This window comes from Falco punctatus (genome assembly GCF_963210335.1).
Source record: "Falco punctatus genome assembly, chromosome: 5".
NCBI lineage: Eukaryota > Metazoa > Chordata > Aves > Falconiformes > Falconidae > Falco > Falco punctatus.
In genome coordinates, this window is record NC_137584.1 from 59,715,758 (window position 1) to 59,736,951 (window position 21,194).

Here is a 21,194-nt window from a genome sequence, read left to right on the forward strand (position 1 = left end):
GCTGAATTGAGGAATATTCTAACAGGATGATCACTTTGCAGGGATTAATTCAATAATGCTTTGTTAATGGTCTCAAGTAATACACAATATCACTGCTAGTAAAATGTGTGGATGACACACAGATTGCCAGAATAGCAGATAATAATGATTAAGACATCCACCTTGTAGGTCTAGGTTCACCCAAACAAATGATCTTTTTAAATGCCAAGTATCTGTAGAGCAAAGCACCTGGACCATGCCTGTGAAATTAAATACTGCATATGGAACAGGGACTCAGTGAGAACCACACAGCATGAGCAACAGAGCCTGAGCTTCCAGAGTGATGATGAGGTGAAAGGGGGCTAATGAAGGCACTATGTAGATAGTGGAGCAGGGGCTGGGGACGAGAGCATGCTTCTGTATATGACACTGGTGAGTCCAGCACCCAAATACTAGTGCAAAAATTTCCAAGAATTTTCACTGCCTTCACACACATGCAGCAGCTTTGTTCACTGCCTGTTGCTCATCACACCCTGTTGTGCCTTTGTGTAACATCCATTGAATAAAGCATATGAGTTGCTTCAGGAGCAGGAGAGTGCTGTAACCACTGGGCAGCACAGCGTTACCACGCTTAAAGCCCCTTTCCCTCTCCCCCTACTCTTTCATGTTTGGTATCAGTGCAGCTCAGTGCCCATCCCCCGGTCAGAGTGGCAGTGACTTCCCCTTTGAGTCACACCCCATATTCATGCTTCCTCACAGCCTGATCTAGTGTACAGAGATGGAAAAGGTGTATCCCCTCAGGTCAAACCTCTCTCTCCTCACTGTTATGAGCATTTCTTGCAAATACCCTGGTAAAGAAAGAGTGGACAGGGAAAACGGTTGTGTTCTTAAGGGCTAAAACCTTGGATTTTTTGAAAGAAAGGTTGCAGATCATTCCCATCAGCAGACAGGCTGTGGATCCTGAGTAGGTGGAGTGAAACAAAATTATTTAATAGTCCTCCCTAGAGGATGCACTCAGTCTCCAAACCCTTTCATGGTTTTACAGTGAAGCCAAAAACACATCACAATGAGTCAACAAAACTTGACTTCCCAATTACATGACAACTGGAAAGGTATTCTTTATTCTAATCAAAATACATGCAAGCACTTACCTCACCAAAGGGGCCTGATGTATGGCTGTGTATTTCTGGACTTTTGGACAGACATGAATCAGTTAAATATACATTTTTTCAGTAAGATATATCTGTTCAAACACACTACATTATTGACATTTCTAAAAGAAATATTTATGTTTGCATAGTAAAACAATAAGGTAAGAGTTTTTCTAAATCATCAAATGATTTTTCTTACAATGAGAAAGCTAGACCCATGAGGTTTCTTTTTGCTTACCACAAACAAAATAAATGACATATTACAGATTTATACTATACAGAAGAGTTCTCCTTCCTCAACATGTTACTTTCCTTAGATTACATAGCTGAAATAAGCATATATAAAACCTATTATTGTTGATTAAGAATGTAACTAGTTATTAAATATACATCTACCGTTTAATGTCCTTGGAGTCACAGCACTGCCGAAGGTTAACCTTTCCAGCTTCTTAGAAAATACAGAAATGTCTACTAAGGTTTATGATGTTAAAGCTTCCCAATTAACTAGTTTAGACTGCTCAGACCAACATTTCAGAGTCATGCATAAATACATCACAAGATAAATTAATCTTGTTACTCTACTAACAGGAACCCTTTCTCTCACTAAATTAAAATATATACTTATGTCTGAGGTCCAAATACTGTCTTGAAGAATTTTAGGTACTTGCCAAAAGTATAGCTGCTTTCTGCTTGCATACATAGTCTTTAAAAGTCTTAGCAAATATCTTCATAAATATTAAAATATGAAATTTTGACAAATATAATACAGTTGTCAGTACTAATATCCTCCTGTATACACTTGGATCTGACAGGAAGGTTACTCCAGGTCATCCCCATATCAGGAAAAACCATGGCTCCTGATCAGCCCATGTGTGAGAGCAGGCAGACAGACGCCTTTGCACTAAGCACACCCTCTTGTTCTCCTCCTAAAGCAGGCAGGAGAGAAGGACTCTCTGTGCCCAACTGGAACAGGGCCCTGCCCTCACATCCAAGGAGACAGAGGAGTGCATGCAGGTTACTATCACAGTAAAAAATAAAGGTATGTGAGGAGGTAAAATAAGTATTCTTCTTTAAAACAAATGTTTTGAGTTGTCACCAATAGCCTCCCAGTTCTTCAAGGAGCTCAATGCCATCCAAGTTGGAGACTTAGCCTGTTCTTCTCCCACATCCTTTTTGGAGACAGTGCAAGAGGCCATGGGCTAAAGAGAATGACTTTAATGTCTTGGGAGGAAGGGGAACACAATGCAGGCCGTTTCAAGGGAGGGTCTGAAGCTGCAGTCTGAAGCCACAAAATCATCCGAAGCTGCACTGTTGCTATGAATTTTTTTCCCTTATATTCACAGTTGCATTTTTACTTATGAATAATGTGCTCAGTCCCCTAGCTTGAAACCAAACTAGCTCCTAAACATACCGAGTTTCTTCGCTGTAATCCCAGAGGAAAACTGTGATTAATATACTATGTCTTTAGGCAAGAATTTAAACACAGTAGGAGTACAGCTAATTAATGTATTTTCAAGATGCCAGCCATCTTAAATCATTGGTAAATACAAGTCCAGGAGATGAGACTGCTGCAAAACCTATCAGTAAGGTGCAATAGATTGCTATGATTAACAGTTTCTAATGGATTCCCATGGAAGGAATGATTGATTTCCAGTAAAAAAACCTTAGTTTCACAATAGGGAAGCTACCACCTCCTTCTGTTTAAGAAGGAGGTCTGAAATTTATGAACTAGTTTGTGTAGAGCATTTTCTTTCCCTGCCATTAATTCTTTAAATTACCTTTTAACCACTACTGACACCATTTATTTTTTGTTCATTAGCCTTAGGTTTCCCTACCACAGAGGGGTGGGCCCTTCTCATAACAAACCAAGAAAATATTGTTCAAAGCTGGATAGTAATCATTGTTACTATCTGCCTCTCCACAGAAATATGACGGGAGATAAAGGCACAACATGTACGCAGAAGTACAGACAACTGCCTGGTTAGAGCTAGAAGAAGGCAATATAGCAACATACAGGAGGGTATAATGTGTTGTAAGCTCAGAGAGTTTATGAAAAGACAGAGAGGAGGTTTTTTTTAAATTGCTAAGAGGAGCAAGCTGCCATTCTGAAATAAACTCAGACCTCAGAAAGTCCTAATTCCTAATGAAACAGATGTTGTCTGGCCACACTTGGTTTTCAGGCTCCCAAATCTTCTGATGCTGCTCTTGGTCATTCTGAAAAATAGCCAAATTCAGATACATCAGCAATACGCAGGCTTTGGCTCTGGCTATGCAGCCATACACATCTTGGTCCACCTCCAGCTTCCTGTGCCTGACTGCACAGCTAGCAGTGGCTCTGGTTGCTTTCAACACCCCATGGCAAAGTGCTAGTCTGTGCTTACAGACGTGTTAAATGAGAGCAGCTTCCAGCATTACAGTAAAGCTCCAACTGACACACCAAGATAGGTGTCCTAATACCTTAAATGTTCTGCCATCGTCTCTTCTCTCACCTCTCATTTGCTCTTTGCATCCTTTAAAGCCTGCACGTACAAGGCTAGTTGTCATTTTAAATTACAGAACAAATGAGTACAAAAATAATTTTCTGCTGACCAGTGCAAGCAGCAAATAATAACCCTTCCTGTGCACATTGGTGGGCCAAGAATCAGAGCTGCATCTCCATTCTCTGTCCACATGTGAGTCACTGTTCAGCCAGTGCTCAAACTCACAAAGTCACTGCTTGGAGCAGAGGTCCAAGTTGTTGATACCACCCAACCAAATTACAGTAACCGCAATCCCAAACACATGGGCATTGCCCATTCTGAAGATTTTCTGCACTTTATAAAAAAATAAAGAGTAAGAATTTAAACATGTAATAAGTTCCAACTGTACTACTTAAAACAGCTTTGGATCTCTGGACTGTGATACCGTCTTAGCAAAAGGGATGGGGAGAGCTTAGAGTAAAGCCTCTGCTGGAAGGTTCTGAGCCTCCGTTGCTGTTTGAATAGAGGCTGGGTTTTTCAAAGAAGAGTTTTAGTTGACCACAGAAACAGTTCTCGCATTTCTAGGCAGAGTCCTCAGTGCTAACACAGGACCCTATGATTTTTTTTTTATTTTTTTAATCTTTAAGGGAAGAAGAAAAACTTCAAACTCTGTTATGCACCCATCCCAAAAGACAGATTGATGTTCAATGTGTGCTTAAATGTGGTAAGAGGCATTTTTTGTTAAGATCCACTGCAGTGTCTTTTATTGACCCACCACCATGCAGATCAGTTGTTCTGGAAGCCCGAGCTTACATTCCTTACACTGCTGAGGACTTGAATATTCACCATAATAAAGATCAACTTGGAAAGGCTTTATGCCATAACACAGTACATTCCTTTTACCTTGCCCATGGAAAAAGGAGCCTGAGCACATCTCAGTACCTATAGCATGAGTCAACAGGTCTTCTGTGAAGGAGAGGGACAGATGTGTGTGCAACAGTGCCTCTTTGAAGATGAAGGCCCTGATTAAATACATTTTATTAAACAAACATTTTTCTTTAGAGACCTACTTTTTCATTACAAATAAAAGGTGTCAAAGGGCTTCCTCCTGTTGTTTAATAATCTGCAGAGGAAACAATCTCTTCTCTGTACTACCTCCATGCAGCATGTATGCTGTTTCAGGTCCCCATTACACCTCCCTTGTAAGTCATACCAAGTTTCCCCTTGCTAAGATTTCTGCTTTAGGATGTGATGAGTAGTGACTTGGAAGTGACTCTATTGACTAGAGCATATAGAGCTAGGTCACATGTAGCTGAAGTTTGGTCAAAGAAATCTCACCCATTTTAACTCAAATGATAATTATCTGCTGTTTTTATTGTACGCTCTCCTTCATGTAAGTACCCAGCAGCTATACTTTTGCATCAAAAGATCACACCAATGCATCAGGTACTTCCCTTCAGATTAACAGTGCAAAACACAAAATTTGGAGCACAGATTATAAGAACCCTGACTCAACGTAGGTGGACTATCTTCAAAACACTGATACATTTAATTTGGCTGAAGGAGGAGTGGTGAGCAATTTAAGTGTCATCATGAAGAAACAATGACTTATTATAGATGCAGACAAAGAGGATGCAAAAAGAATGATTTTCATCTTGGAAAAAATTATATAGATAGTTGAAGGTATAGGTATAATTGTAATTATAGATACAGATAGACTTTCAAAAGCTGTTCTTCACTGGTGATAAGAAAAACATTCAGGTAACAAACAAGATTCCGTATGGCAGAAAGCCAGATGATTTCATCTTGAAAACAGAAACAATTATGTATGTCATATACCTGGATACGATTCCATCATGAATGAATTCAGCCACCAGGAGGTATACAGTCCAGTTCCTCTGAACCAAAGAAATACCTCCTCCACTGCTCCTAGCGCTGTCCTTCAGAAGCACTGCTATGTGTACATCTCTCTGACACCACTCTTAGGCAGTCTCATTTCCGTAATGCAGCTTTTAACAGCCAGGAGTGATTTAAATGCATTTTTCTCAGTCCTAGGCTTTTGAATTGTAGAAATGTGATTTTGGAGGAACCACATGACAATAAAGCAATTAATGTATTTTTTCTAGTCTTCTGCAGAGGTGTTACACTCAAGAAGAAAATAAAGGATCTTTCTGGATAACAAAGCCTGTCTTTAACACCTTTGTGGACCCCAAACCTGGTTTAAGTCTGTATGCCAGACAGCTTTTCCAGCTGGCTTGCCCTTGCAGTACTGTTTTAGAAAATACACCAATCTGCCTTTGAAACAAAAGCCGCATTTCTTCCGTTTTTATACAACGTACTTCCCAAGGGAGGAAGCAGAACCAGGATACAGCTCTCTACTTAGTACCTTACCAATTCTCCCCTCACGTTATATTCAATGTGTACACCTGTCAAGGGCAAGGGCCCTGATAATAGGAATCTCCTGATTTCAAAAACAGGGGGAAAAGCATTCAGTTTTCCTAGTTGGAGTGTCACCTAGTTCCAGACACAGTAGGATTCACATATTCAGATTTTGAGGACTGTGGTGTAGGTGTCTCCACAGGAGTTAGTTATTGACTCCCTTTACAGAGTGATAGGTTCCACAGCACAAAGCTCATCTCCTAGGTGAGATAACCCTAACCATGAATTTTCTTCTCCACTGATCAGAGCAGGGATCCAGGCGATTACCTCACAAGTAGATATTTAAGGTTGGGTGAGATGAATTCCCTGAATCTGTCTTAAATAACAGCAAGCCCCTATAGCATAAAAGCCTTTGAAGAACCACAAAAGAAGACAGTTCTTGTAACAAGCATATCTCAAATCCACTGCAGTGTTGGACACTACACAAATCTGTAGCATGTAAGCTATTTTTAGTAAAAGTAGGAAAAGCCATAGTGGGCAAAACTAAAGGTCCACCTAGTCCTGTTTCTGAGAGTGGGCAGCAGCCGATGCCCAGGAAGGACATGAGAACTCTGCAAGCTGGAACTGACGCTCCCCTGGTGAACTGTCAGAACACTTGAAGCCCTGTGTCCCAAGAGCTCCCTGAGTCAGTGGCCATATTTTTTGCATTTAATGACCATAGATAAATAGTTATTTTATAAATATGTTTTTGGAAGTCATATATACTTTCAGCATCTACAGTGCCCTGTGGCAATGCTGTAAAGATTTTAATTAGAGATTGCATGAAGACTCACCTTCTTTTATGCATCCTGACTGTGCAGCCTGATCCTTTTGTGTGGTGACTCTTCGCTCTTGTATGAAGAAAAAGGCAGCTATTCCGTTTCTCCAAGCCACTCATGAGTTTGTAGGCTTTTGTCATGCCTCAAACCCCACTGGCTATTTTCAGGGCTGACCTAGCACATTTACTCTCCATGTGCAGACAACGTTATGTCATCTTTGTTATCAGTCTCTATTAATTTTTAGTTTTATTAAATCCTCTCAGTGCAAGCTAGCTCAGAACTGTACTTTCTAGATTGATTGCTAGCAGTCAAAAACACTGCAAAGGGGATGCAATTTTTTTATAAACAACACAGTAGCATGTGGTGTGGTCTCTACTAAAGTAAATTGATATTCCATTGATAGATGATCAGAAAGGAAAGAGAACCCTTACACGCTGGAATTAACACTCTGATCATGGCAATATTTATCTTAATGCTTTAGTTCCTTGCCATCACTGTCAGGCCTGGATCTTCCCTTTTTCCTCTCTCTTATCTACTCCCTCTCTGGTATGGTTAATTTTGCTTCCTTGATAAACATGAGTTCCTTGTCTATCATGGTGTCAAGAAATGTGTTTGTTTTCACACATGGTTAATACATGAGAATGCTTCTGACGTAGTATGTCTGATAATTGTGGATTTTGAAAGGAAAGATGCAAAGCCACCTACTTGTTTATTTAACACACGCCTCAGATATCTCTTTGGCTATCCTCAGGTGAGAGTGGATGAGGCAGAAACTTTGGGATAGATGAAGAGGAAGGAAGAAAAAGAATAAAACTTTGAATGGATGAATATGCTTCTGAAGGGCTGGAGGCATATACTAATCAAATCATGACCTTTCTGAAAGTCACCTACAGCAAACTAGAGAAGATAATCCAAACAAAACAAAAAAAAAAGGAATTTTTTTTCCTTAGAACAATTTATGGATTTTGAAATTATATTTGTCTCAAATTATAAGGAAATGTGAAAATCCGAAAAGTTTTAGCAAAATAAAATATCCAAATTGAAGCAGAAATGTTTTATGTCATTGTTTTAACTAATATATCATCAAAAGAAAAATTATATCAAAATAAATTTATTTAAACTGTTTTAAAAATATACTTCAAAAATGTGGATGAGATTGAAATGTTTCAACTTTGCTAAATCCAGAATCTTTAGTAGGAAAAAGCTTCCTGGACAAACTCTGACCTGACAAAGTCTTACTCAGGAGAACAGGGAAAGAAAAGCTTCATGATGGAAAAAATTAAAAGGCTTAAAAAGAGTCCCCTCCCAGATGCAGGCAGTTTCTGATGATCTCTGATGCTGGGCTACAGTAAAGTATCTAACTAAAGTGACATTAATCATCTGTGCTCTGAAATTATGGACCTTACTAGCTGTGGATGTCATGGAGGTAATAAAGCTGAGGGATGAGTTATTTAAATTTATAGAGCAGGTGCAAGCATTAACTAAACTTTTCAGAAGACCAGTCTTACATTTTAAGATGGAGGTTTATGATGTGATTATTTTTCTAGTTCAGTAAATCATCAAGTGACTTATAGTGTCCTCTTATTCTCTTTAATCTTGAGTGAATCACTGAAAGGAACCAATATATGTTTGCTACCTATGACTTATTTTGACAGAAGTTGAGCAACAGAGCAGCTTTAATTTGAGAGTTTCTCTTCCATGAGAAATTGTGGTAGTTTGCCATTTGAGTTTATCCTGACACAGAACCAAGCGTGACCTGTGACTTCCTTCAAAAAATGTGATGTTAATAATTCAGACTCATAATATCGCTTTAGCCTTAATCAGAATAGTGGTTTTGATTATATATATATATATATATATATATATATAAATGAAAAAGAAGAAGATATTACTTTAGCTATTTTAGTTATGTTATAAACTGTCATAAAATCAATTTTAAAACCAAAGTCATTCTGAGAAGGAAAATCAAAGAGAAGTCATTTTAATCAAAATACTCTTGCAAATAAAGACTGCAAAGTGGAACATTAAAATCAATACCAGTAATGCTACAAGCCTCTAGTAGTTTTCCTCACAAAATAAATAGTCCCTTTGGGAAACTCTTAGGTCAGAAAAGCTAACAGTTTTATTCTCTGCCTTCCCAATATTAGTTATCTGACTGCACCAATACTTTTCTCTCTAGGGTGCAGTAGTTTCATTCAGTGAGACTGTGTGGCAAAAATCCCACAGAAGCTAAAACCCATATAAAGTACCCATTATGAAGGAGTTTGTTTGTGTATCTCAAATCCAAACCAAGAAGCCATGCCATCTCTGGCCTTATGGCCTCATTATTTAGTGCCTTCAGCCCCTGACACAAACTCACTTCGGCAATCTGAAACCCACAAATGTCACTCTGAAAATAAGCAGTGCTGAAAAGCAGCAGGCAGGTGCCTCTTCATTAGGTGGCATCCAACAAATACACAGCTTTCCCTGATAGGCATTTGTAATAGATACATTCTTACCTGAACTTCATAAATAAATAAATAAATAAAGCCAAAACAAAACAGCAATTCTCTTATTCATGTTTTTTTTTTAATTATTTTTTTTATTTTTTTTTCCGCACAAGGGAAAATAATGGGAAGGTAAAACTAATTATTTCCAGGGGAATTTCTCAAGTCAAACCATGCTATTTGCATTTTATTGTCTGTGCAGAGGTGTAAATTGCTCTTGTTTGGGGCTTTATATTGCACTGATAAGGTGCTTCTAGAAAAGGGAAATTAGGCAGAAAACTAGCATTATTATGCATTTCTGGGATGCTCATACTTAATTATTACAAACAGCCAATCTTTGAATAATAAAATGCAGGGGGTTAAACAGTCAAAAATAAATGTCTGCAGCTGCAGTGCTATGAAAGTATCATTTGATGAATTACCTTGAAATGGAAAAAAGGACTCATCTCCCCACCTTCTACCAAAAAACCCTAACACAAAAACCACCTCAAAATCAATGAAATTAGAAGACAGGGAACTGGCAATAAATTAAGACTAAAGAAATTCTCATATAGTAGATCCATTTGCTTCCTTTCATATTGCAGGGACATGAGCAGAGAAAGAGGCAATGGTAGTAGGTCAAATTCCCACTTTCCCTGAAAAGCTCTGTAAGATCCTTCACAAAAAGAACAAGTGGCAGAGGATGTTACTCACAGGAATTATGACTTCAGGTCAACCTCAGTTAATGCCTGAATTTTAATTAATCCACACTGCACTGCAGTTGCCTCTGCATTTTACTAAAGCCTTATAACGAGGCAGTTTTATAGCAGTGAGAAATTAACAGTAGGCTAAATCCACTTTTCTATAGCATGGTCTTTTATTAATGCAACTGATTTACATGTATTACTAGCAGATAAATTCATTTTCCCCTTTAATTCTGGAACCTGAAGATCATCACACTCTGAAGTGACTGCAAACTATACCTCATGCAAAGACTCTGTACTTGACAGGGGTCTTTGCAAGTGTTTCTTCCAAGTATCCTCCTCATTGCTGCATCTTTATATCATGAGTAAGTTTAGTCTGTAATTTTTCTCAAACTACACTATATGTCAAATGTTTTTAATGACACTATAATAATGCAAGAAGCTATGGTTTAGCACACTTGTACAACGGCACATCACCCTGATGCACCACATGGGCTGAGAACCATGGCTACATTTTTTTAAAGAAAAAAAGCAAGTCACATGTATGAGGAATTAAATAATGAAAGATGAGTATAAGCTGGGATATGGCAGTTCCATTTTTCTTTTCTGGTTTGTTGGCTGGTTTTGTGGTGGGTTTTTTGGGTTTTGCAAAAACATGTTTTATTTCTCCTTGAGGTCTTTGCTATATGACCATTAAAAGTGTCTAATAATAATAATGTAAAGCCTTAACAATTGTACCTCATGCTTTATTCTGAGCACTTTAAGATTTCAGTGTATTTTCTTGTTGGTTTCTGATAGTCTGATCTGAACTGCAAAAGTTTATGCTCATCAAAAAAAAAGAAAGCATTGTGAAGTTTTTGAATATGTTGTCATTTTCCACCACGGTGTTAATTTAGAAACTAATTAAAAGCTTCATATTTCATATTAAAATTTTATAAATTCTCAGTTAATATATCAAACTAAAAGAAAAAGGGGGGGGTGTCATTAAGATCAGTATTTTTACAGCTTCTTCATCAGGATTAGGCTTTATGCAATGGTTCTAGAAACATACAGTAAGATCAGTGATTCTCTACTAAGAAATCACATGTCTGTTAATTATTTTTTTTTCTTTCCATAGTTTGAATTGAAAAATGCTGCTATCAAATAATATGATTAACTGTTTCCTTTAGCATTATCACTGCTGGAAATAGAATTTATTCCATGATATTTCATTAATAAATATTTTTTTGTAAACTTGGGAAGAGGCAAGGTGTTAAATTTTTCACAAAGACAAAAGTTTAAAAGTTGTAGCTCTGAATAGAAGAGAATGATAGTGTAAAAGAAAATTATCTCCCTTTTGACCAGTGCGGCATATTTTTGCTACATATGCACTTTCTCAGCTGCTAACCTCCAGAGTTTTCATCAGTTAAATTGATGGATGAAGGGAAGAAAGATTGCTTGCCAGCCTGGTAGTTTATCCAGAGGGGAAGGGACACTGTCAGTCAGGGTTCAGGTACTAGAAGGGCTTTTGACCAGCCAACCATATGTACATGTCTAGAAGACTAAATGCTATTTTTCCTCACTACTCAGCTCATGAGAATGAAACCAGCACTGTCAAGACACATGCAGGCAATGAGACAAAATACTTTATTTTCTACTGTCTACATACAACAATGCAGCACCTGGGAGCTGAAGGACTACATTCCTACATAGATGAGAAACCATAAATTACTTTTTTTTCAATGTAGGAATTGGGAAATCTGTACTTCCTCTTGGGAAGTTACACTTTGCAGAACTGGCATAAGGAATGCATCTGAATATACCACTGAGATTATGTGTGAAACAAAAAGCTACTGTGGCCTTTTTTTATTATTTTTTAAAATCTGTGTAAACCAAAGTTAAGATATGGAAAATGTAAAGAGAATGTGAATAAATGTTCTTGTGCCTAAAGTAAGGAATACTACAGAAAGGACATTGGAGAAGCACACAAACACATGACTGTCATTTACTGGGTCTCTCCCTCCCAAGAAAAATAAAATCTAGAATGAAATATGGTCATTTTGCAGACACCACTTCAGCATCACAGTCGGTTCTACCCTGGTTACTCTCTCCTGAGAACAGCAACATTTCCCTGAAGATACAGTCATCTCTGTGAGGAGCTAATATCAATTCTCCCTGATGTGGGATCAAAAGAAAAGTCAACATACATGAGATGATTCTAGGGAGCGCAGCACAGAAGAAGTTAAGAGGCATGAGAGTAGAAAATATTTTTGAGGGAAAAATGAGCTTTTCTTGTGCTGCATCTCTGCCTGATCTTCATCTGTGAGGACATTCACGACCTGCAGACTTCCAAGAAGTGACAGCTCAAAACAGTATTGTAAACATGGAATATGTTAGCTCTCTAAAACTTACTGTTGGGCAGCAAGAGACGTTCAGTGTTACCAGAAAAAAAACTTACATGCTGATACACCACTCAGTTATTTCTTATTTTTCTTTCAAAACCTTGATAAAAATCAAGTACAGTTGGTCCAAAGTCCTCCACACATATTTCAGCACAAGCAAGCCAGACAAACACTCCCATGTACAAACACAAAAATATATATGTATTTTAATTTTCATTTGGTCATATTTTATTTAACAGAATGTCATTCTTCCTCAGTAATCAACAATGATTTAAAGTAGTAGTACTCTCCAAAGCAGCCCATTGATCACAGAGAAATGATGATATTTAAATATACAATATAAAGAGTGACATGTTTCACAAAGTTGCTTAATCTTCAGATTTTAGGTTGGAACACAACAGACCAAAAGTAACCATCTTACTAGGTCCAAGAATAAAATTCAAACTGACAAGTTGTGAAAAGAGAATAGTTATTGAAACTATACATAGAGAGAACATGATTGATAGACTTGTCCTGGCTTTACAAATCTCAGACCCCCTGAGTCCTAACAGTACTAAACTGAGAAACAAACAAATTTTATCCTGAGGATACAAGCACTGTTTGCAAATTACTCCTGTAATTTAATTTTTGAATTTTTGATATTTTGCTATAGTATTTTCCATAAGGCTCCACAGTAGATTGCTGCATGCGAAGAATATTCAGTAGTTACCGCTATGCAAGTATTACAGAACACAAGAGCCTTAAGGCACAGATAGCCAATCTAGCAATTTTAGATGTCGCCATAGCTAGCTGTTAATCAGTATTCTCGTAACAGAGTTGTATTAATAGATTATGTGAGTGCTTTTACACTTGCATGAGTGCAGAATCAACAAAGTTAGCGTGAGTTGTGCACAACCTTCATTGGGACAGGAGCACTTCCATAATCTGCTGTTGCTTAAATGTTGGGGCAGTAGTCCCTACCTGAAGAGTGATAACTAACAGTCAGGGGAAGGTAGCATCTTAAATGACAAGAGCTGTCTCAGATGACTGTCTGTCTACACCTGTGCGGACTCCTAGCCAGAGTCTTTTTTATTATTATTATTCCTCTGTGATGAGGTCAGCTGTTGCTCTCATTTTCCATTTCACCCTGTTACCAGAGATTTGTACAAGGGAAATATTTAAAATAGTGGTCCTCAAGCTCTAGTCTGCAGATTATCAGGGTGTTGGGGTTTTTTACAGTTTTCTCCAGTCATTCATAGAATAAAGTATGGACAGAAGACAGGATGTTGTTGAATGCAAGGGAGTAGGAGAAGACAGGATGCAGACTGGGGAAGTTTTGTAGGACACATTTCATACAACAGTCCATAGGGTGAAAGAGCTAGAGAACTAAATGATTTAAAAGAGACTTTTTTTTTTTTTTTTTTTTTATAGTGTCAGGTATTCTATATGTATCTCTCTGAATATATTAATAGGTTTACAGTCACATTTTCTACTATTCAATTCCTTCTGCCACTGATGCATGGAAGATGCACATGAACCTCAGGGAAAACCGTATTTAAGAGAAAGTGATTATACACTAAGACCCATCAAGGATACAATGCAACCAAACCCTGAAACTCTTCAGTTATCATAATCTTAGGCATTACTTATAACCATCACCATTTTAATATTTTTAGACATTAATTGTAATGCTTAAAGTTGTCAGTTTCCTTTAAATCATCTCCACTCTGAGTGACTAATGGATACAATTAACATCACCAGCAGAACTGTTTAAAGACACAGAACACAGATCACCAGCTACAGCTCAAAGGCTGCATAATTAGCGCAAGACACCGAGGTGCACAGGAGAGATTCCCACGCTGCTTACACTCACAGCCTTCTACACAGAGTAGGCGCCAATATTGATGTCAGGGCAAGACAGGCTTTAATCTGAGCAAGCACTGAATTCTCCCACATGATCTTTGCAGCAGGGACTTACAGAATACATCCCTCTCTTCTCTTCCTATGGACAGGCTGCTGAACGTTAGCTTTCCAGCTCCTGAATGCTACATGGTACCCACATCCCAAGAACCACTGTGGAAACAGCAGCAGCAGAGGCTGTTTAGACCTGACATATACATCAGGTTTAAATACATCAAAAGCAAGTTTGTGTTGGCAAGAGAGAAAGATGCTCTCTCTCCTTTCTGATGACAGATGTGTGGTGGGGTATGTAAGCCCTCTCTTACATTACAGAGCAAGTGAAAGCCTCCCTCATCCTGATATTAAAATGACAGATCAGTTCACTCCAGCTCCCCATTGTTGTCTTCTCCATAGGCATTTCACCATTCCTTATGGACATACAGCTCCTTTCCTTCTCTCCCTGCATGACTTCTTCAGCCAGGCAGGACATGGCATTTCACATATTCCTTTGAGTACCTGGTTGGGGCCCATCTCCAGATGAAGATCTGGTGGCATGCACTAATCCATTAAACCATGTTCACAAGCTCAACTACTGCACCTACAATTTCACATCATAACTCTATAGACATAGGAAACTCCACCATGGCTGTACAAGGTAGACCATGTGAAAAAAGGGAATTCTGCTCATAACGTAGATGGGGAACACACGATAGGCTACTGGTTCACTTTTTTGGAAGCATCCATACAACTTCCCTCACATCATTTTTGCCATTCATATGGCTTTTATTTGCAGCCTTGTTTCTGGTTTTTATTTTAATTATTGTGTTTTATCATCTTCTATTATCTTTTCCCTTGCTTTTTTCTCCCCTTAAATTTTTATTAACCAAGGGATCTGATTTCAGATGCCTGCCTTTAGGCACTGCTGTGTGTTGCTCATGATGCGGCAGCCTCTTTAAGGAATCACAGAAGCATTTCCATATCAGACAAAAATCGTAATTAACCCCCACCACTTGCCTGCTGCAAATTGACAGACATGCCAATTCTCTGGAAATGAATTCTCCACTAAAAGCAAAAGGAAGCTTTATTACACCTTTATTAGAGAGGACTAGTTGTAAGTGACCGATTCAGAAACAACAGGCTGATCATGGTCCCCACAGACAAAATACTTTGGTCATGTTTTAACAAAAATATGCACCACATGGAAACATCAGCATCTTCCCTTGGAGGTGTCTCTATTTTGCCTGTGTGCAGTGCTTCCTCTCCGTTTGGATTCCACAGTGATACCATAAACTCAGGTTTTCAACGCACTGCAGAAACTCACTTTTTTTTCTCTCTTTTTAAACTCCTATTATGTGAGTCTGACATGTCTGTTATCAGTTTAAAGCAGTTTACACACACAGAGCACTGGAGAACAAGTGACAAAGTAGGGGGAGCCTTGTGACCTATGTTTCAACTTCACCACTATGCAGCATACCACACGTTGTTATATTTTAACAACAAAATCACTTTTCAAATTGTGCAATCCAACAGGGGTCAATGCTGTTTTGTGGCAACAGACCCATACGAAGGGAAGAAATTAAGATCCCAAAGCTGACAGGAAAACATTCCCACACAACTGAAAGCTGAAAAGCAGACTGAAGGGTATGTTCAAGTCAATGTGCTAAATACAGACCCTTGACATGGGATGGTTCAAGGTTACAAGGCAATACAAGATGTGGAGTCCTATCTACCCAGCTTGCATTTTCATTTGTGGTCACTGAAATAAATAAATATTCACTGAAATAAAATGCCAGCGTTCCTTGTATAGTTAATGGGAAGTATCTTTCAAGGCCCTCAAAAGGAGATCCTCCCTGACCAAGTTCAGAATTCTTTACTGTGCAGCCAAGATTTCCTTTTGGGGGTCTTCTTTCCATCATTATACAAGGGAGACAGGCATTTCATTTGGGGGACATAATCCCTTTTCACAGTTTCCTTAGCAGAAATGGTAAAATGTACATTCAGATTTAACTCCACAGGAAAGAGACCACACCTGGTTTCTAAAAGTCTCATGGTAAAAGATTTAGATAGGTTTCTAAAAAAAACTAGGCATGACTGAATCAACAACCAGACATTCTTCTTATACAAAATAGCGACACGTTACTTTCTCTCCTGCAGTTCAAACCAGGCTGAGTGATCAAAGTGTCATTTTTGTTGTATATAAACACAATGTAAATGTCTTCAAGATTTCATAATGTCTCTAAGCAGCTATGTTTCTGTTTTGCTACCTGGGAAATGCAGTAACTATTATTTTCTTGATTTCAGTGTGCTTTCAACTTTGTGGACAAAAGTACTATCCTCAGCACCACAAATAAATGCTCATAAACTACGTGAAAAATGCCTTGCTTTAGAAGGACACGACACAGCTAGCCACATGATTAAGTGATTTTTCAGTACAATCCTTTGAGACCTTTGTTCTTGCCTTTCATATTGATATTTACCTTCCAAACTTGTCCTGCTACCCAATTCTGTTGGTAACTCAGCAGGACATTCCCCATAGGCAAATAAAGATTATCAAAACCAAACTCAGTGCCTCCACCCCATTTTAATATTCTAAACAAAATCCTGAAGCCTGATTTTGAATTTTTCTCTCTTCTATGCTCTTTCAAATATGACTTTTTCAAAAATCTTGATGAACACATATGCTGATAATAACAAGGACAATATAACAGGGACATAACCCATGCTTATTGCAATGTGTTTCGCAGGTAATTCTAAATGGTAGCTCTGACATACAGCAAACTTTTTAATTTTCCAAACAGAACAGGTAAATAATAAAAGGTACAAACAAAATATTGTCAGGTTACAATTTTGTCAGGTAATGAGCTTAGGCTTTGCTGTGACTGTGATTAAATAATACAAAGAGCATTGCATGCAAGGTACCGAGCTAAAACAATTCTTTAAGAGAGCCGTTAAAGTGAATCTGCACCTCCACGTATCAATGACCTATTGAGGTCCCTTCTACTTCTGTTTTCCTTAATTCCATGTGTAGTTTATGTATGTCTCTACAAATATCTCTTGTGACTAGGCATAGCATGTTTGTGGAGTGCAAAACGTCTTTTTAAATACGCTATACAGTAAATTTACATTTCTGTAAAGACATCTTAAAGCTATTTTACAACTAATAACTATTGGGAGCCTTTGTATTTATTGAACCTTAGTGGGACTGATACCTGTCTTTATAAAGCCAAGAGACTACTGACATCTCTGATTACAGCAGGAAGGCTTTGGGCATGGAAGTTTCCAAAATTTTTCCATATATTATTAAACATATGTTTCATGGAAGAGACATCATGTAAGGGGATATTTTTTGATTTTGCCAAAGGCCTGAAACATCAATTTTTACACTTTTTTTTTTTTCTTCCCCTTTTTTTCACTTAGTTGCTTGGACAGGTGTATCTAGTTTTTCCACTAAGTTCCTCGTATTGCAAGATATTTGTTTTATATGCATATTGGCATGCATAATTACAACAATGTTTATACTACCCAATACACAACAAAGGTAAGAAATTAAGAGGAATTCCTCCCAAGCATTTGAAATCCATTTTTAGCACTTCAATTCTGCTATAAAAATTAGACATCAATTCCTATGATAATAAAGATTGGAAAAAGTTTTCAGTCCAAATTTAATCTATTAAAAATTGACCTACCTACAAAGATTTTCTACAAGAAGCAAGGGAAAGGCGAAAATCCTTTATTCACCCTGATGTGTAAAAGATAAATGCCTTCAAAGAATACCGAGAGCATGTAAAGGATAAGTATTTTTCTTACACATTTCCATGTTCTTAACCGATGTCACAACTGCAGTTACCACTGCCAGAATTTGCTTCAGCAAAATAAAAGCTGCAGCCAAGAAGACCTGTAGCCCAACTCTTTAAAAGTGAAAATCTTACTGAAAAAGTAGTTTTCTTTGTGGTGAAGGATGAGGTCTCAGTTACACAAAATTAGAATATATCCTACTTTCATTCTCTGGAAAGAATATATTAATAGTCAATAACTTGAAGCTGAAATCAGGCATCAGAAAACATCACATAAATTACAACTAAGTGTATAAATAAAGGATTTGCAAACAAAACAAACCGATGAAGCTTAAGCTTCAGACAGTTGAGCAGGCACACTTTCCTACCAAGATGGTCTGTGGGTATGTAAGAGGCATTTGCATTTTCTGACCAGACAGCTGGTGTACTCTAAAATCAGCATTATTCTGGTTTACACCATTTGGCCCATGTATCCGAAAGCATCCATGAAGATTCTGATCACCACTGTGTCCCAGTTTGCATACATCTGGAATACTGACTAAATCCTGAAGCCCTTAAAAGGAGAAAACTTCTACTGATATTAGAGTTTTATCTGATAAGGACTTAAGAATCAGATTGATGGCAATATACTATTCTATTATCCGTAAGTGTGGGCATATATAACATACATTCAAATATGGCACTTATGCAAACCCTTGAGACACATCTCCCCTATCCAGCATGATGTTACAAGGAATGTGAAAAAAAGGACTGAATAAAGTCGTATCTAAGAATTCACTAATCTTTCAAGTTTCTTAAACCATACAAGTGGTACTACAACAGTTTCTACTACTGAAAACTTGTAGGACAGACTGAAAAGATGTTCAGGCTCTGTATCTTTTCTCTTTACATTTCATAACACATACCATGAAAATAGAATTAGGAGAGCAGAAAGGCGATGACTTGTTCAGACAAATTCCTGCAATGCAATGGGGTGGTGGGGCATACGCTATTTATCAGCGTTGCTAATGAACTGCGATGTGGGAAAGCTTTATCTGTGTGCTGCCTGGGCTAATCAAGGGTGATGCTGGAAGAGACAGGGTTGTCTCAGCCCTGAGAAACGCCAAAGCTGTCCCCACAGGAGTTACAGCTAAACTCTGAGACGACTCACTTCCAGGTTTCACTCTCCACTTCTCTCTTAACTCACTCCAGCCTACTAACTCTTACAGCTGCAGTCACCCTGGGCGAGGAGAGGTGACCTGCAACTGGTGACTTTGAAACTTCAGTGGTCACTGAAGTGATGGAAGAAATTCTTTAAATTCTGGCGCTTGGGAGGTGGGGCTCCTGGGAACTGTCTCCTCCGCTGTGGTCAGTGTATTCTTAACTAAACCCTGCGTTGCCCAGACACGCTCTTACAATAACTATTCAGATGTCTTGGCAGGCACCCTGTGTCTTCTCACACAGATTGCTGTTAAGTCCTAACAAGAAATGACATTCTTGCCTCAGCATACAACAGGCTGCACACACGTCAGTCAGCACACAAAGATGACACAGCCCCTGCGTTTCAGCTGATTTACCCAATCCCTAGTGAAACCTGTTGCCCTTTTGAGGTAAAATGTATTTCTCTATTATGGCACATGTTCAATATATACAGTTACACTACAACAAAAACAAAATTGTCCTAAACACATAGGCGGAGATGTTTGACTGCAACTTATTCATATTAATCCTTGCTTGGAGTGGAATGCTGTTGTTCTATGGAAAGTTTTACTATATTAATAATGACATTGTCTCAATACACAATCTATAATATATCTAAGTACATTGAATAAGTATGATTTCTTGTATAAACCTTCAATTAAATATACCTGTCTAACAATGTCACCTTGTATGTTTGTCAGAGATTGGTAGAAATATATATATGTATCCAGTTTCCCAGTGCACAGGATTCAGTGATTAAGTTTTAACCTCTGCTGCCAGGCTTTACTTTCAAATAATGGTTATTATGCTGTATTTGGAGGGCTACTGCCTCATTCCAAGGGAGAACAGAGTTCTGGAAAAATTCTTCACATGCACCCAAAATGCAAGAGAAGTAATCCCAGTGTGTCCCACATTACAGCACCCAGATTAGGGTAACAAGCCTGGTTATTTGCAAACTGTAAATGAAAATTAAGGAAGAAACCTCACAGAGCCATACAGCCCAACAACAAAGCTATCAAAGAGTTGGTTCCAGCTCATCTGTTATCTTTTTCACAATGCTACATGATTTATGCTAATTCACAACCCTAAACCACAATGTTATTTGGGAAATCAGTTCCCACAGTTAGGAAATATTCTACTGATTACAGCATCTCCAAGTTCTTGTATTCCCTCTTTATCTTTGCACATTACATGAGCATTGCAGAGAGAAAACAAAACAGCAGTCAATACACTAGCTGCAATATGGCTTCCTATGAGAAGGACAACATTTAATTGGCTTTGATATTTTTATTTGTCCAGTATGTGTTATTTTGTGTGTGTGTGTGTGTGTATGTGTGCGTGCATGCACACTTTTTTTTCTCTTTTTTATGGTGCACTTCACTGACATATTTAATAGTCGCTCATTTCCATAGCATTTGTTTACCATAACTTACAAAGTCAAATCAGAGGATTATATTGTATTTACAAACAAGTTGGCACTTACAGAATAAATTATTGATTCCTCTTTATTATTTTTTTATTATTATTTTCCTTTTTCCTCCTCTTCTTTTTCACCGAAGGGCAGCCAGAATTCAGGCAGAACAGTAAAACTTGATGCCTGCTGCCATTATGCTACATTAACATGAGTAAATAGGATTCCAGCCAGTACACTCTTTCCCAATGGTTTGCTTGTTGCTGAGAGGCAATGCCTTCCACCTCAGTTCATGTCCGATGCTCAGGAACTGTTAGTCAAGTGAAAGCAAAGGCTGCATGTTATCTTCCTCGTTCTTATCCATGTGTTTCAGCACCCCAGGATCCACAACCGACTGAGACCTGCAGGGGGATAACATGTTTATTTGACATTTCTAGATCAAGACAAATGACGGTAAACCTCAGCTTTCTTCCGTTTATTTGACATTTCTGCCAGGGCTTAAAAATAATGGTACAGCATTACCCAAGCATCTGATCATTGCAAATGGTCAGAAAATACCCTCACAGAGTGATTACATGGCTTTAAAGGACTCAGTG

The 21,194-nt window shown here is 38.1% G+C and overlaps 1 protein-coding gene across 2 annotated transcripts in view; it reads right to left on the reverse strand.

Annotated features, from left to right (window-relative positions):
- Positions 1-21,194, reverse strand: part of CLVS2 (clavesin 2) — a 242,221-nt gene that overhangs the window by 161,761 nt on the left and 59,266 nt on the right. The window contains exon 5 of one of the 2 annotated variants that reach the window (XM_080389961.1): positions 11,060-20,999. The exons of the other annotated variant lie outside the window; for it this stretch is intronic. Within the exon in view, the coding sequence (XP_080246087.1) occupies positions 20,912-20,999 (88 nt within the window). The 3' untranslated portion in view covers positions 11,060-20,911. Of the gene's footprint in view, positions 1-11,059; positions 21,000-21,194 lie in introns of those variants that run through there. 2 annotated transcript variants of the gene reach the window in all.